Genomic DNA, 18,158 nt, shown 5'->3' with positions numbered 1-18,158 from the left:
TTTTTTCTTTTGACATGAAATACTCTGATCATTTTGTACTATTTCCTCCATAATATCTGTATTTATTCTACAGCCCTATTGCTGTGTCAATAGCACAGAGGAAACATTGGTGGTGCAGCATGTTGAAGAAGGAAGTGAAACGTTAGTGAGTAAATAAAGAAATGAGTAATGAATAATTTGCTTTATTAACCTTATTAATCTTCACGCAGAGCCGTCTCACAACAACACAAACTACTGAGCTCGCTACTTCAGGTGCAACTTGAAGCTTTCATTCTGCACCAAATATCACACTTAAGTCACCAACAAAAACACACAAAGCACAAGCACACATTTGATAACAGGGTGGAGTTTATTTCCTCACAAAGTGAGTGAGTATTGAAAGTGTGTTGGACAGAAATATATATATAAATAATAGTGATCAAATCTGCTGGGTCAAAAATATACATACAGCAACATGAATTAGCAATTTTGGTGACTTAGAACGTTGTGTCAATGCAATGAGCTTCATGGCCTCTTAACCTCTTGTGAGTGCTTATGAGTGACTACAGCTGGTGACTCTGAGGCCATTTAAATAGAGCTCATTGGATACAAACGCCCACCAACGCTACAATGGGAAAGTCAAAGGAGCTCAGCATGGATCTGACAAAGCGAATCATTGACTTGAAGTCAGGAAAGTGACTTGGAGCCATTTCAAAGCAGCTGCAGGTCCCAGAGCAACAGTGCAAACAATAGTTTGTAAGTATAAAGTGCACAACACTGTTTTGTCACCATCAGGAAGAAAACACAAGCTATCACCTGCTGCTGAGAGAACATTGGTCAGGAGGGGGAAGAGTCAACAGAGAACCACCAAAATGCAGATCTGCCAAGAAGTAGAAGCTGCTGGAACACAGTGTCCATGTCCACATCCGTGTTTGGCATCTCCATGGACTGAGAGGCTGCCGTGCAGGAAGGAAGCTCTTGCTCCAAAAGCGGCACCTTAAGGCTCGACTGAAGTTTGCTGCTGATCACGTGGACAAAGATGAGACCTTCTGTAGGAAAGTTCTGTGGTCAGACGAAACCAAAAAATGAATGAACTAACGCAGATCAGCTGTTCTGGAAGCGGATACTCAGAGTAAGTCAACTCGGAGTTCAGGGATAGACTCAGAGTTTGTTGAACCTCCTTTCTGGAATACCCACCATGTCTACCGTCAAGCACGGTGGTGGTAGTATTATGCTGCCAATGGATCTGGTGCTGGTGAAGAAACAAGTCCATGTCAGAGAGCCATCACATTTAACTGAACAGCACCAATTCTGTTGTCCAGAGGAGCGGTCAAAGATTCAACGAGAAGCTTGTGGACGGCCACCAAAAGCGCCTAATTGAAGTGAAAATGGCCAAGGGACATGTGACCAAATATTATCACTGCTGTATGTATATTTTTGACCCAGCGGATTCTGTCATGTTCTCTGTTAACCCATAATTACGTCATAAAAGAACCAAACCTCATGAATGTTGTTGTGACAGAGTGATTGGAACAGATACTTCTATCAGAGGAAAATCAGACTTGTAGGAATAAGAGGAAACTCAAGGAGAGCCATGACATTATGTTCTTTACAAGTGTATGTAAACGTTTGACCACAGCTGTAGTGGGTAGATATGTGTGTTTAGCTCTACAGGCTTCATGCTGTCCTTATATCCACATGTGAGGCCGTTGATGAGCGTAGCTGATTTCCTGTCACGCCACCTCATCACTGGCTCTGTCACAGGCACTTTGCTGGAGGCCCACTGGCACAGTTCTTGTTATCATCTCCTATTCTACATTCTCTCTCTAGATAATAAATCACATCAAAGTTTTTAAATACAATTAGCAGAGCCAGCTGTTTTCTAACACATTGTGTACAACTACAGGATCTTTACAGTAAACTGATGGAGATCAGATGTAAACATTTGATTATCATATAACCACAAAATACTCAATGTTAACATTGTAATGAGTTATTTAGACAAGATGATTTCAGACAATATCAGGAGAGAAGATTCAGCAGTGACACAAAATGAGAATATTACTGAATAGGAAAAACAATAGGAAAGCCTACTATATACAGAATAATATGTACAGTATTATACGTTAATTTCATCAACGTACATTTAAATAATAAAACCAAAAACACATAAGGAAATTATGTGAGAATTCATTTAAGAGTAGCAGGTCCCCAAAAGGGAGTTGTCCAGGAAAAAGGAGAGGGACGTCAGCAGAACAAAGTGGGTAATGCAGAAACAGTTAAGGATACGTGTTTGAAATGAAGGAGACCCGTTGGAAAACCAGTCAAATACATCACGCCGATGTGATGTGAGGACTTTATACCATGGGCTCATTTCAGGCGACGCAGAGAGATGCGCTGCAGTCTCCTAGCTTTCCCCCTGGCATCAATGGGCCGCATCTCATTGACCTTTGACCTGACCATCCGGGAGTAGCTGGGTCTCTTGGTGTAATGCATCAGAGGGCGGTCAGGCTGAGGCCCTGCTGGGACGGAGAAATGGAAGTTATATTCTACTGCAAAGGCAGGGCACATGCATTCTGGTAGCTCTCCAAATTTTGATGCATTTTTGTTTGTATTCTTGTCATTATGTTTCATTTTTCTATTCTGTACATTTTGTCTCTTTCGATCCAGTTCTGCATACTTAATGCTGTAGACTCATTGAGGACACAACATTTACCCGGAAGAGGATCCTTGTGGCCAACTCGACATCCGCCGCTACTGAACAAATCCTGTTCAATCTAATCAATAGTAATTTAACAATTCCCATGGTAATTATGTTTTGGGTAATAACATGCGCCCCCAGAGGCTCAACGTGTTCCCGAGCGTCTTTAGAAGACCCCCAGATTGAGGCCATGTGGGTGGACCGAAAGCAGGTAAGCTATCCGCTGACGTTTCATCCTTCTTTCAGATGTGGACTAGTTGGGTCAGTTTGCCAGGCCCTGGAGGAATAGTTTGTGCACCCCATGCCTCGTGAAGTGTGACACCAGCAGTTGAGGACTTGTACCGGTGTTGTGACAGCCATCTGTCACAACACCGGTACAACCGACCGGTACAACCGATCTGTTAAAACCAGTTTTTGTGTCGCAACATGATGTCCTTTGGGATTTTGATCAATGGGTTCCTGCTGGTGACTTGCGGTTCTGGTAGAGGTGTACCAATGCATCCTGCATCCAGTTTGTGTTTCTTCCGCGGGCCGAGACAATGTCCAACAATGGAAACAGTGATGTGGGACCCAAGAGCCGGTCAAAGCTCCTTCTGGTGTTCCTGGTCGCCCATGCTGAAAAGCGGCTGTAAGTTTTAATGAATCGGATCAAAGTGTTGTCCTGCCCCCCTGGGAGAGCGGGGGTTCAAAGGCGGAGATATCGCATAAACCTCCTTTCTAACTTTTCTAAGAAGGGATCGGGGGTAGCCCCTCTCTCCTCAGGCCTTGAATAAGATCTGTGTGGCCGAGCCTCAGTCCTGCGCCCGTGAGCAGATAATCAATGATCAATAATTGGGACTTCAGAATGAAGTCGTGAGGGTGATGGTTACCGGTGCGATATAGCAATACGTGTGAATCTGTTGGTTTAAAAAAAAAAAAACACTCTAATTTAAAAGGGAGACAATGAGAAGTTGGGGCCCTTGAAGTGAAAAAGTCCAAAAAACTCCCATTAGTTGGTGACGACTGTAAGTTAATGACCGGGTGGTGGGAATTGAAGGTCTGGAGGAAGAAGTCAAACTCCTTTCCTGAGTGAGGCCAGACCCAGACTTCATCCAAATAGCTGTAGTAATGACTGGGACGTTTGGCGCACAAAGGGAGAATGGATTCTTCCCAAGTGGGCATGTAAATATCTGCATAGGCTGGGGCAAATTTCTTGCCATGGCTGCTCCACTAATCTGTAGGTACTGTTGGCCATTAATGTTTAAGTCATTTCTGGTTAGGCGTTCTCCCACGAGTTCCCCACAACTGGTTCTGGGGAAAAAACTCTGCTGAGTCCTTGAAAGGTTGCGTCATTCTGTCAGGATGGCGGGAAAGGCAGGACTCAAACGCAGAGTTTCAAAAAACAAAGAGACATTAATGGTCAAAAATTCCAAAAGCAAAAAAGGGGCAAAAACGGCGACAGGAACCAGGGAAACTCAGACATGGACTTCCGGACATTCAACAATGACGCGACAAGTGGCTTAAATACACTAGGGAGGTGCAGGTCATTGGACACAGGTGGAAACAATCAGACAATCACAGGGGATGACAGGACAAGTCAGGCAGTGAAGTTACCCACGGATACAAGAAGCAGAAAACTACAAAATAAAACAGGACGCGAACCCAAACCGTGAAAAAGCTTCAGGATCTCCTGGTCTGGTTTGGATTACAGTCAGAGACTACAGGCGGCCTGGAGGCATTCTGTGGAGAACGGGCCCTGATTTCGGTGGTTTGTGGATCTTAGGTAAAGAATAAAAGTGTCTTACGAGGGGTGTCCGTAGTTGAGAGGTAAAAGCCTTGTTTGGTAGCTGAGGTTCCTTTACGCACAACGGAGTTGAGAATGGTGCCGAACCAAACAAAAATAGGTCATTTTTTGCACTTCAAAATAATTGGTTCCCAGTCCGCCATATAAATATTTGCTTAGGCTGGGCAAACTTTTAGCCCATCGTAGTCCCGTGGATCTGGAGGTACAATTCCAAATAGGCTGTCACGACAGGGTAGCGGAAGCAGGACTCAATAGCAGGTTTAGATCACAGAAATACTGAAATCCAAATGCCTAGGTCAATCAAATGTCCCATTATCCATCTCAAATTAACGAGATGATTGATGTCAGGCTATCTCGGTTCCTGAAAGGCTGATCGGCGCTCAAACAGTCTCGGTAGTTTGAACCAGATGTCAGTCATCAGGATAATCGCGCGTGCACGTCCTACGTCAGAAGGATCGATCACCAAAACCAGGATATTTTAACAGTATAACGGCAAATAAACGCAAAGGAAGAGCATCTTTTTACTATTAAAGTTTCTGATAATGATCTGGTGCTCGAATTCAAACCTTCAAACAGAACTTTGACTATTGACGACACATTGGGTGAACACCAACAGTGAGACAATTCATTTATAGTCTGGTTATTGGCCCCTGATCCCAGGATGGTGCCCCGTTATTATTTGTTAAATACCATTAATTTGAATAATTTAATGTTTCTACCTGCTGATAAACAGGAACCTGCCAGATGCCAACAGGTGCCATTGCTTTTTAACTTTTGATTGATATACGAGGGTGAAACAATAAACAATAAGATTGTTACACTTTTATTAACCAAGTTTGTGTGTAAATGTTGAATATTTAACTACAAATTAGTATTTTAGGCGTTTTTGATACCTTTTTACAGTATTTCTTACTGAATTTTTACTAATTTAGTAAGTTTTAGTGTACCTGAGAACAGTACTACTAAGGACACGTAGTGCTTTTATACTGTGGGGATGCTTACCATTGTGGCACGGCTGCTTCTCAGTGTGCTCCTCAGGCTTTGCCTCTGTGTTCTTTGGGCCTGATGCTGAAGGTCCACCTGGATTATTTCCTCCTTCCTCCTCTTTGGGCGTTTGTACCTCCTGCTGCACCCTGCTCTCCAACACCACCTGACCCTCCACACCTGTCTTCATCTCCTGTCCTGAATTGTGTCTCTTTGGCTGTGTCTCCTCTGCTGTGTCCTTCTCTTGCCGGCCACTCTCCCCTGCCTCCTTCTGGACCTTTTCCTCCAGGTCTTCCAGAACACAAACACGCATTAACAAAAGCAATATTCTCTATGATGTTGCTTCATTTGACATCACTGCAGCACTGGAAGCTGCTGCTTCTTACAGGCTGATTCATATGATTATCAGAAGGAAGTAAAACCCAGACTGTACCTGCATTTGTCAGAAGGTAATTAGTCTATGGACATGCATGTATTAAATAAGGACATGATAAAGTAAGCAGTGCTACAATGTCTTCTCACAGCTAATACGCTTAGCTGCTTCTCAGATGTGTGTTTGATAATGTGGCCCCCCGGACTGGAAGGAGCCCTGTAGAGAGTGACAGATGATACCAGGTGGTAAGTATGGGCACCTTTGGTTGCCTGGGCCTTCCACGTCTCCCTGTTGTGGTGAATCTCCTTGTTCCATGTGACCTTGAAGCCCTTGAAGTCCACCGTGGTCAGAGAACAGCTTCCCTCTGAGCCTGTACTCTTCACACTGGACCTCTTTCCATCACTGCCACGGACACTGTGGTCACTGTGGACAGTGTAGACACGTGCACACAAACACACATCCTGTCAGACGTGTTGAGGTAGAAAGCTGGTGCCTCTTATTGGACAAAGCAACGCCGTCAACGTTACCCTTCAAAGTAAAAGCATCAACGTGTTGACATGTAAATGGATGTAAATATTGTTTCCTAGCGTGTTTAGATGATAATGCAGCTGTGCTGTTCATGCTTAAGGTTATAGTGTATTAAAGTACTAGTTTCCTTAAATAAACAGTGTGTAGCGTATCGGGAATCTGATGATGGAAATTGAATAGATTCTTACTATATGCTGGTTTTTAATAGTGTTAAAACTATCTAGGGAGGGGTGGTCATGTTCCTACGGTGGCCCAGAATGGACACATGGAAACAATTGAAATTGGGCCTTTTGAAGGTCTGTTTTAGTTTCTATCTGTGACTTCCTGTCTTGGTAGTAGTGATCTGATGAGATGAGGACGTCAGCCGATGGTCCGTGAGGGGAAGACGGGAGCAGGTTGGGGACGGCTGATCTACACCACAGGATCATCTAAAATAAGTGTTTGTAATCTTCTGTTTGTCACCTCCAGCGTCTGAAGGCAGCCGTTCCAGATCGCGATGCCTCCTCAACAAGCGGAGTCACAATTTTCTCCATCATTTCTGTCAGCACTGTAAATGTTGGTTCCACGATGAAGTCAATGAATCCTGCCGGATACGGAAGACACGCCCACTTAACAGATTCACTTCACCTTGTTGATTCTAATTTGTGTTGACATGTTTTTACTATTTGATAGTAACTAAATAATCACTTAGTTTTCATGCTACTTCCACACGCACAACAACTAGATACGAATGTTGGTCCAGCGTATAAACATTTGAACTTTTCTCCCAAATGAATCGACATACTGGGACAACGGTTTCCATAACAGAGGTACACTGGAGCAGACTGTTCATTAGATAGCAGATAAACAAACAAGCAGCTTTGTGGTGTATATGATTCTTATTCTATTTTACCAATCTGAGACTGTGCCACCATGGTGGATTTGCGGTCACAGAGAGGAGAGAACGGTAGACCCAGCTCCGCTTCTTTATCCCCCTAAAAACGAGTAGACAAAGCAGCGTTACAAGGTGCTGCCATCAAGGCTCACCAACACAACACGTCACCATCTGTTTGCTCATTTCTCATTCCTTTCTTACACTAGTGTGTCATTTGTACATAGAATGTGGATTTGCCTTTACATGTAGTACATGTTACTTCAGTAGCACTTCCGCAGCGTTATTAGTTAGTATCTCTTCCTTTTGTACTTAAGATGGTCTCAGTGTGACCAATGATCTTATCTGGACCCACGTGGCTGCTTCAGCACTGCACTTCAGACTACATGTACAATCATCCTGTTGTTGTAATGTTTCCTCGCTGAGTGTATTCGGACTGTCAACATGTTTTCAGCCACAGTTCATCTCCTCCCCTCCCTACACGCCTTTCTCCTAAGTCATTGTCTCACATGAACAACCACTAGTCAGTGGTTGTTCATGTGAGACAATGAACAACCACTGCTACTGCTACTGGAGGACAAGTCCACCAGAAGGTGCTGACCGTCTTCTACTACCTCATTACTAATTCACATGTACAAAGACTAAACCTTATTCTAATGAATGTATACAATCAACTATTGTTAGCAGGTGGTGAGCTGCGAGCGGTAGAGCTGGTTTGTCTTATGTTACACCCAGAGTACTCATCTGCTTATTTTACCTCTGAAAACAAACTAGGTCCAAACTTTGTCTTCTTCTTATTCGTCACTAGTGCAGAGCCATGTAGAGTATTGCATAAATGAAAAGGCCGCTCATTGATTCAAAGTGGTCACCTGTTTAAAGAACTCCTCCAGAAGGGATGTGGTCCAGCGATGATGGAGGTCCCAGCGTTTGGCAGGGTGGCTGATGTCAGCAGTGTGCAGTAGCAGGGACAAGGCCTTTGCTTTGTCGGGCCTGCAAGTCCAGTGCAGTTAGTGGACGCGGCACGTGAAGGGTTGTAAAGCAGAAACAATCATGGTTTGATAGTTTCAGCATTGTGAAGGACTGGAGTGACTGGCAGCATGAGGCGGGACGGACCCAGACGTGAAACACTCACGCCTCATGTTGCTGCAGGTGGCTTTTCATCCCGTTGATCTGCTGGAAGTGGCAGGACATGTCTGTGGCCAACACCATCTCCACCACCAGAGCTCGAAGCTCTCTGAAAGAGGGCAGGCAGTAAAACATTCATGCTCCCTACAGAATGAATCTGAGATGAAGCTTGGGGAAAGTTTAATCAGAGGAGACTGAGATGCTTTCATCCTGTTGCTGTCACTTCTATATTTCTGCAGCAATGCAGTGCCAGATCGATGCAACTCTGCCCCAAACTACTCAACTTGTCCCTAAAATGAGAGTCATTTGATTCTGCTTGACTGTAAAATAAGGTGATGTGTTACTCCCTGGTATCATCAGCTGTAGCTCCCTCTAAGCACAAGTAGAAGGCAGTCTTTTAGAAGCAATGACTTGCACTGTAATCTGGGGGTTGTATTGTATAGTGAATAATTATTTGAAGTCATTGAATGGAAACAGCGGTAAAAAAGGACGTCCCTTCAGCTGCAGCACTCTTCTCTTACCTCCACTCGTCTTTGGAGAGATTAGACAGAATGTTCATGTCATCACTGTGCTGTAGAAGGCGATATGCAGCACTGACGTGGTAGTTCTCCAGAACAGCTCGGTCATTGTACAACATGGCGGTGTCTGACCTGCAAATGCGACACGGCTACTTCAGGAATGATCTCCCTCACCGTCATCGTGATAATGCCAACAATGTATGAGGTAAAGCTGCTATCATTCATAGTAGGCTTTTTATTAGGTCACCTGTTAGATATCTCTTTATGCTCCAGTGTTGTCCACTGTCCTCAGAGACTGCAGGGATTGAAATGCTACAAACGATGCTACGTGGGAATTACCTTGTCTGAATATGGAAGTTATTGGTGGTCCCTGTGTGCTCGTAGTCATGAATGGCAGCTGCAAAAATGAGGGCAAAGATCTCCAACTCACTGAGCCAGTGCTGAAGGAGAGAGGCAGACAGACGAGGAGGAACGTGTCAATCGGGAGATGAAGATTAAAAAACCGTCCTGCTAAACGTTGTGCGGTTCTCCTGCTGGAAGTGAAACAGCACAGAGTCTCTTTGCCAGTTGTCAGTGTGCCTGAACCACCTCGGTTGTTTTCCAGTAGCACCTCAACTCAAATGAAAGCAAATAGAGCTCTTCACCGAGAGGATCTGGTGCAAAGTGCCTCACTGAGTGCTGGAGGTCACTGTGCGAGGAGGCCAACAGGACAACATCACATCAGCAACAGCAGAGAGGAGATGGAGACCCCCGACCCGAGGTCCTCCACCCCCGGGTGCGCCTAGATATCCTGTCCATGAAAGTCACCAACTGGAGAGTCAAAAGCCTTCTCCGTCCACAAAGCACATGTAGTCTGACGGCGAGTCCCATCCAGCCCCGGCCTTGACCCCATGCAGCTTTCTGACCCCCGTAGTGACCCACAGGTACGTGGAGGCGGGGCTTGTACCTTTTAATAACACAATGTCTGCATTGTACATGTGGTGCTGCTATAGTCCCTAGACAGCCGTCATGAGGGATTGTTGATGCATTATTTCAACGCAAATTAAGTTGGGTTGTGCTTGTGCTTGGGAGAGGGGCTTGAAAAAGGCCCCGTGGGCCTCTGTCTATTGCGGCCTTGGTTACCTGAGAAGGAGTCTCATTTAGGTTTTAACCATGATTTAAATCTATGTTTTGTCTTTACTTTACTGATTGACTGAACTCTTTCTTCAGTTGTTTTTTCTTTGCTGTAACAACCTACATCAATAAAAGTCAGCAAAGTCACTTAAAGCTCCAGTTTGTCATGCAGCCTTTCATCCATTTACAGTAAGAGACAACACTAACCTTGCTATTGCATCATTATTATCTACCTGTCAGGTAGATAATCATCATTCATCAATCATCATTCATCCTGTCCCGATTGGATTTTGAGGTAGGAAAGCTGTGATGAATGACTTGTAAGATCCACTGAGGAAGTCTGCAGGCACTTTTGAAAAGCGTATTGCATTGTGCTTTTACCCAACCCTGAACGTACCACCATGCCGGTCTTGAGGAGCAGGTAATGAATGGTCTGTGTGACATCAGCCGCATGCGTCAGGTTGTGATAGGGATTCTTGTGTTTGCTGTAGCCCACTTGCAACGAGTCCACGAAGGATATGAGGGCACAAACAGGGACCTTCAACAGAAGACAAGGAACAACCAGTTGCTTTGCAGAATTGTAGAAGCAATACAGAGAAGTTGTTATGTTGAACCCAGTACGTTCCCATCAATACTTAGTTCTGCTGTCACTGACATTGTGCTCGTTACATACACAGCGTCTTGTAAAGATGAACATACCTTGAAACGGTTGATCAAGTCATATCTGGTGAATAGCTCATAGAAGACAAATTTCAGAGCGTGGTCCCCACTAGCATCGTTCAGTGCAAACACATCAAAAGACCACACGTCCACATTCTAGAAAAGACACACAGAAGCTTTATTAGCACGTGAATGTCCACATAACGGTTCAACTGTTCATTTCTAGGATTCCTTTGTTAAGGTACAATCGATAAGAAAACATAAAAACACCAGTTACAATTTAGTCTTGAGGATTTTGTACTGATATAGAATTTAACAACTGGGAACTCGTTATTGAATTCTAGCAGTGTGTGTGGGAACTTCTTTTGTTATCCTGCACCTGCAAAATCTATGGATTTGTGTGTTGAGATCAGTTTATATGTTACTGCTAAGAAATATAGCAATATTCCACACAAATGGAACCACATTGAGCTGGTTTATGTTGTATTTATCAGATCGATCCCAGTTTGTGTTTGTAAACGGTGAATCCTTGATGACCACCAATGTTGGTCACGGAGTCCCACAAGGTTTTGTACTTGGACCAATTTCATTTCCCTTCCCTGATCATAACCTTTCTACTTTAAACAAACACAGATGAATACCTTAAGAACAGTGATGACATCTTGTGGATAACTAAGACCGACGATGTTGGAGGTCCGTCTGTACATCCTGTCACAGAGATATAACACAGACACATTCCATAACACAGTGTCACAGTCTCCTCTCTGCAGACTTTACATTAGCAATAGGTTATACGTAAGCAGTGGGTCTTGTCACAATAACTTGGTCACATTTTCAGTCTTCTGAGTTTCTGGATGATTGTTTATTTCATGTCACAGTCCTATTTCTGTACAGCAAGAAGCTGGATACCACATTGGCTGAGCTTTAAAATACACAGTGCACATATTCTTGCTTATTACTGGTCAAATACCGATGCTTCCTTAGTGTGTTAGAGGAAGCCTAAAATGATGATGCTTTAAGTTCCTTTTGAGCATCGGTTTTGGACGGTTCAATGTTTAACGTTTAATTGGCTGATCGCCCTGACTGAGGGCGGCACGGTGGCGTCGTGGTTAGCACTGTTGCCTCACAGCGAGAAGGTCCTGGGTTCGATTCCGCCCAGTGGCCTTTCTGTGTGGAGTCTGCGTGGGTTCTCTCCGGGTTCTCCGGCTTCCTCCCACAGTCCAAAGACATGCTCTGGGGATCAGGTTAATTGGGGACTTTAAATTGCCTGTAGATGTGTGAATATGAGTGTGAATGGTTGTATGTCTCTGTGTTAGCCCTGCGATTGGCTGGCGACCAATCCAGGATGTACCCTGTCTATCGCCCGAAGTTGGCTGGGATGGACTCCAGCCCCCCTGCGACCCTGTGTGCATGATAAGCGGTTTGACAATGGACGGATGGATGGATGGATGGATGCCTGATTGTAAACTCACAAGACATCTAACCATCCACCACCACTTCCACTTACTCCAGTGGAATATCGCCCACTGGGGCTTTTAATATAATCTGAATATCTGTGTTTGAGCATTATGTCCTTGATTCCGTGTCCTTACAGCGTCTCACAACTTGTCCCTTTCTTGCTGAACTGGATACAGTTTTCTTATTATTTTTGTGGACATGCTTTAAAAGGTGGACGGCTGAGTTCAAGGGAAGAGTTCTCTGTATAAGACAAAAAACTTAGAGAGGAACTTAAGATAATGGCTTTGGTGATGGAGAGTTTTTGGGCTGAGGCTGCAGCTATGACCCAGCACGTCCAACCCCCCCTCTACCGTTCCTGGTCCCACATCAAGTCCCTTCACGCTACCAGCAACAGGGAATAAATTAAGCAATGTGGATTTTTTTTTTATCTTCTATTTGTGACTAAATAATTCCTATAGTATCAATAAGGAACCTGACCGATAAGCAGTATGGAAAGTAGTTGATAAAATCCTAACAAGTGTCCCTCGCCATTATGTCCAGAGTTAAGTTGTCCCACGTGATACCAATCGACCAATCGAGTCCTTGCATTCCAGGCAGGCAATGTGTCTCAACGGTGCATTTGTGTACATTGTTGGGATGCGGAGAACATGGGGAAAGCCGCTGCACGCCGCGCTGTTCCTTAGGTTTATTTGGTGCTTGAGAAACTTCTGGATGGTTCATTACATTCCCTGCCGATGTCCCAGTAAATGCAATCAAAGAGAGCTTTTATGGAACTGCAGGTAATTGAGTCATTCAGTGTTTCATCACTTATTGAAAAGGCGTTCCTATCACTATTCATTACGGAGCCTATCATCTTTATAGAATATGATTAAGGTGGACTCATGATAAGAATAGAGGGAATACACACATACATGCTGATTCACACACACACATATTCAAACTCCTAGTTCTATATGATGCGTTCATGATCCCCTCCTGCTCGTCAGCGGAGAAAAAAGAGCCTCTTCCTTTGAGTTGATTTGATCGACTCTTCCCCCTTTTGAAGTAGGACGCGGACACACAATTATCCTGATGACTGATGTCTGGTTCCAGTTAATGACATTAAGCTGGATCAGCTAGCATGATTTCAGTCAGCGGGTTAGTTTGAGCTGGCTAAGACGACATTTGATTGGCTTAGTTGCACCACGTACAAGTAACACGTATCCCTGCTGGCTTTGACCATCAACAGCAAACAATCACCCAGTGGAGTCCACCATGTTTGGACCCTATTCAGCTACGAGGATAATGCAGAGTTTTATTATTATTAGTACCAATGAACCCTTTATGTTATCTGTGTTATATTATTCATGTTAAATGGGAAAACCTTAAAACAAACATCACACATCATGATTAAACAACTATGAAGGGCCTAATATTCCAGATGACTGTTGCATCAAATACACCAAACAAGCCAAACCTCTCCACAAAGATGCCGGCCTGCACTGCATGAACGATGCTGCGGAAGCGTGGCTTGTCCTCGTTACGGCGCAGCATCACAACCGTCTGCCGGGTGAAAGTGGAAGCCAGCCAGTCCCGAACCTCTGACGGCACCGAGTCCGACCGGATGTCACCCAGCTGGTCCTCTGGATCCACCAGCCGCCTGCAAGGAGACACGCATCAGACTAAAAGCCATGAAAAAGATCACACCTTCTCGCCAAAGCTGTTGATTGATGATCTTCATCAACAAATTTAAGGATTGTCTTATTCACTACTCGATGTGCACACAATTCAATTACTTGTGCACTGTTGTCTTGTCTGTCTACTGTCGCGATAAATTTCTTGTATGTTTGACATATTTTGGCTAATAAATGTTTCCTGATTCCTGATTGTGTAGAACACGGCTTGTCAGATTTTCCCAACCGATTGTGTCACACGTTGACCACGTGGCTGATGTGACGCGTATTTACCAGCGTTCAGACACATTCACATTTAACTGAAACGTCCTGCCGTCATTTTGTTACAACTTCCACAAGACAAGAGTTGACTACTGGTTTACCTTTAGGTCAGCCATCTTTTGTGTAACTAACTAGTAACTGCCTGCTGGTCTTCTGTATTCATGTGCAGGGTCCCACTGTCCTATAAGGAATAAGGCTCGCAACATTGTGCAGCAATAATTTAAACAATTCTGGGTTAGAAACTTGGAAACCGTAATGAGCCACGAGTTACTCATTAAATTAAATATATTACTAAAACATACACATAGACTTAATGGAATCATTTAAATACTAATTAGTAGTGAAATAATATGAATGAATGATAATGTATATTGTAATTATTATTTATTTATCATCCATGGACAATCTTACTTACTAACATACAATATTTAATTGCCTTTCACCAATTTACGGGGTATTGCAGTTAATATAGTCTTAAGTTTAGAGTGCTTTACTTTAGCTTCAAAATGCTTAAGACGACGTAGCTTGTGTGTAAATGATCCCGTTGTGATTTATAAATGAGTGAGGAAGCCACCGTGCTACTGGAATGGCCCAGTACCATTAAAACGCTGGGGGAGCCGCGCTCTGTTGATGAGCCGACTGCCGACGGGAAGAAACCCTTTGTGTCCATAAAGTCCTGCGTGCATGAGGATGATGTGTTGACCTTAACCTCACCCTGCTTTCTGCTTTTACACTTCAATGTTTCCCCTTGGATTTTTTGGATTGTTGTACCTTTTGTGGACTCCTCTGCTCCACAGGTTTGTTTTTTAAGACAAACGTTTGCGTTTGGCCATTTCTCTACGTGCTCCTCCACCTCTGCTCAAAGGTCTATTTAGCTGCCGATCGTGAAAGAATTCAAGAAAATCATTTTAAAATCCCTTTTTCTTCATGTTCATGGATAATTTGAGAAAAGCAGAAGTGAAATCTCTTGCCTGGCTTCCTCAATGCACAGAGCTTCTAGGACTGAGGCGGCGTAGTCCAGGTTTCTCTTCAGCTCCACCACAGATGCCTCCCCCCTTTCCAGCTGCTTCACAAGACAGCGCAACCTGCAACACATAGAGGCCCAGCAGCATCTGCCCTCCATTCAGACCGTCCCAAACGCTGGATTGGGGAGCTGTACAATCTATAGATAGAATATATCTCCCACAGATGGTTTGGGAGTGATTAGCACAATCTGGGCTGTATAATATGTGCGCCCATATTACATGGCAGTGCAGTTGGTAATGTCAAAGTCAAATCAGCAGTTTCACAGTTAATGTCACTGCAAAGAAATCTGCAGCGCTCTTTTCTAACTGGGTTCTGTCTCTCTCAGTGGACGTAGATTGTGGGTTGAAGTCCCGTCTCAAAGCACATTCTAAACAATTGGCTAGAACGGCATGAAAGGAAGTGTAAAGCCTGTTCTATGTCTGGCGAGTAAAACTTAAAGTAAAGGACACCATCTGTTTAGCAAAGGCAGCAAGCAAAGCTCCTCTTCCACATTTCCCTTCATCACAGCTTCATTTGGCATGTGAATGATACATTTACATGAAGCAAAGGCCGCTGTGTGTGTGTGTGTGTGTGTGTGTGTGTGTGTGTGTGTGTGTGTGTGTGTGACCTGCTGGCAGTCTTCTCCATGGTGTCCGGGGCACCAAGGACCGGCAGCTCATCCTTCAGGATCTCTTCATTCTGAACTCCTTTGTATTCAGTGATGCCAACAGCCGCTGGGACGGCAGTGCGCAGTGCATTCTGGGACAGTGAGCCTGAACGATGGACACAAAAGCGCCTGCTAGCATTTCCACGTGTGCAGCGTCAATGTTTTAATCCATCAAGGACCAAAGTCATTGACGCAGTCGGCCGTAAGACGGAGAGACGAGGACGTGTTTGAATGGACACGGAGGAGTGAACACAGTTGAAGAAAAAAGATGTGTCAACTACAAAGGAGGCTTAGACCCACAGCTGGAAAACATACACATCAGAGGAGCAATTCCTAATGCTGCAAAAAGAAAATGGGGATAGTTAAAGAATGAAGTTTGAATAGAATATGTCGAGTGTTCTGACGAGCCATTGGCGGACTTGTTGTTGCCTCCAGTTGTGCGACTGTTTGGACTGACAGCCGGCTCAGTGTCCCCTTCTGCAGGGGACGTATTCATGGCAGGTCAAATGTACATGTGCATGTGGACCTCACGTGTGGACAGAAGCTCCCGTCACATGGTATTTACCTGTTACCTGTTACCTATTACAGAGGTCACTGTTTGAAACACAAGTTGGATGAACTCACGTGCCAAGTGGGCCGGTGGAAAGCGGGAGCTCGGCGCCGCCTCGTTGGCAACTGGACAAAAGAAGGAGAATTTCTGTCCTTTCAAATTCTTACTGGTCATTTGGGTCCAATAAGCATGACTTCTATTGTCCAATGACAGCGCGGTGCTGGGGACACACACTGTGCTTACTCTCCTGGTCCACCTGGTACAGTGTGGGGACATTCGTCTCTAAAGTCAAGTCCACTTTAGTGACCTCATTCATTCCCAGGATACTTCTACCCAACCTGTGTTTAGTCACAGACGCCAACCTGCAGCCCCACGTTTTGTTTGTGTTGTTCAGCCGCTCGTGGAAGTAAACTTGCTTGTGTGTGAAACGTGTTTCCAACCAAGTGATAAGAATAAGAATCCAATCAGTAAAAGGAAACATAACACCTGACCTTCCCAACCCAGAGCCACTGGTCAGAGGATCAGTGTGTGTGTGTGTGTGTGTGTGTGTGCGTCATGGGGGTGCAGCTGGAATCAGGAAGTGAAGGAGGACATCAAGAAGCAGCCACTTCATTAGTGACAATGACTCCCTGAGCTCCGCTGCCCAACAACTGACAACACACCAGTCAACATGACGTCACCTCCCAGTCTCCTGGTTGCCATGGAGACAGCAGCCTGTAAACACGATGCTGTGTGCTGTTCTCCGTACTCATCACATGGACTCCATCAGACAGTAACTATGCCCTCTTCACAGTGGGCCGGGCTACGTCGGCTGTTATGAGGCCGGCTGTGGACTTCAGTCCATCCCGATGTCTCCTGGAGCAGTTCCTACTGCGGCCGTGCCATCGGGGACAAATAAGGAGCGTAACACAAAGCATTTCCTCTTGGAGCTGCTTTCAGCTGGTTGCAGGAGGAAAAGACGACTTGTCAACAAGGCAAAAGTGATGCTGATCAGGATGCTCGGCCTGCGCTTAGTGCTCCTAATGGCCTTTGGCACGTTTCACTGCGCCCAAAGGAAAGCCACCAATCAGAGCCTGGAGTCTCCAACACAGCTGTCAATCACTGCCAGTGACACGTTGACAATCAAACCGTCTGATCTAAACGTCCTATTAGCTGTTTCAGAGGCATGTTTCAGCTACTGATTAGCAGTAAAACATATTGGGACAGAAAGCAGTCGAGCCAGGACTTGTCTCCTTGTGGACGTGTAGATTATGTCTCGTGTTCTACAGTCAAGAGACAGTGAGACGTTTCATTGAAGTCACTAAATGTTGCTTTAAAGCCGTCATTACAAAAACATAGTTTCCCTTTGTGTGTTTGTCTTGAAGGACACGCTACATCCAGACGGAGGAAGATGAAGCAGGTAAACGGCTACAAATAGAACACAATGAAGCTGAGTAACACACACACACTGAAACACAGAGCATCTCACCAATGGTGAAGCTGAAGCCATCCATGCAGAAAGTAGCACTGCCGCCCTTTTTGAATGCCTGTTTTTTGGACATTGGTCGTGTTGTTGCGGCTCCTGATGTGCACGGTGTCCCTCAGTGGGTGAGGGGGGGCCGTTCTCTCTGTGCTGCTGTGGACGGGTGTTCAGGGTAAACGCCGCCCTTTTCCTCTTTGCTCTTCGCCCCTCGAGGCCGCTGTGATGGTGCAGCAGCGCTCTCACTCCGCCTCCCTTGTTTTCCTCTGACAGCTTAGCAGCAGATATGTCTCTTTGTCCCCTGGGACATGGGACAGTCTGCTCCTCCCACACAACCTCCTTGTGCACTTGCTCACAGTGTTTTATTACAGTGTCAAACGTGTGCACGGTGTCCAATGTTGAGATATTCTGACATCCTTACAAACAGACACACATTACAGATACACAGTG

General features: G+C 44.9%; 2 protein-coding genes across 11 annotated transcripts in view; one reads left to right on the top strand and one right to left on the bottom strand.

Annotated features, from left to right (window-relative positions):
- Positions 1-18,158, top strand: part of LOC120811373 (NLR family CARD domain-containing protein 3-like) — a 126,429-nt gene that overhangs the window by 87,632 nt on the left and 20,639 nt on the right. The gene's annotated exons all lie outside the window — the stretch shown is intronic.
- On the bottom strand, positions 6,707-18,097 carry LOC120812001 (dual specificity calcium/calmodulin-dependent 3',5'-cyclic nucleotide phosphodiesterase 1C-like). Its single transcript, XM_078096872.1, has 14 exons — positions 17,718-18,097; positions 16,324-16,374; positions 15,661-15,805; positions 14,999-15,112; positions 13,550-13,732; positions 11,277-11,343; positions 10,675-10,791; positions 10,373-10,513; positions 9,202-9,302; positions 8,866-8,994; positions 8,352-8,453; positions 8,089-8,209; positions 7,241-7,322; positions 6,707-6,931 (listed from the first exon to the last, which is right to left on the bottom strand). Exons 1-14 carry the CDS (start codon positions 17,788-17,790, stop codon positions 6,807-6,809), a joined length of 1,551 nt encoding a protein of 516 aa, XP_077952998.1. The 5' UTR covers positions 17,791-18,097; the 3' UTR covers positions 6,707-6,806.

Source organism: Gasterosteus aculeatus, chromosome 21 (genome assembly GCF_964276395.1).
Source record: "Gasterosteus aculeatus chromosome 21, fGasAcu3.hap1.1, whole genome shotgun sequence".
In the NCBI taxonomy this organism is placed as follows: Eukaryota; Metazoa; Chordata; class Actinopteri; order Perciformes; family Gasterosteidae; genus Gasterosteus; species Gasterosteus aculeatus.
The sequence above is the reverse complement of the archived record's forward strand: the minus strand, read 5'-3'. Positions and strand labels throughout refer to the sequence as shown.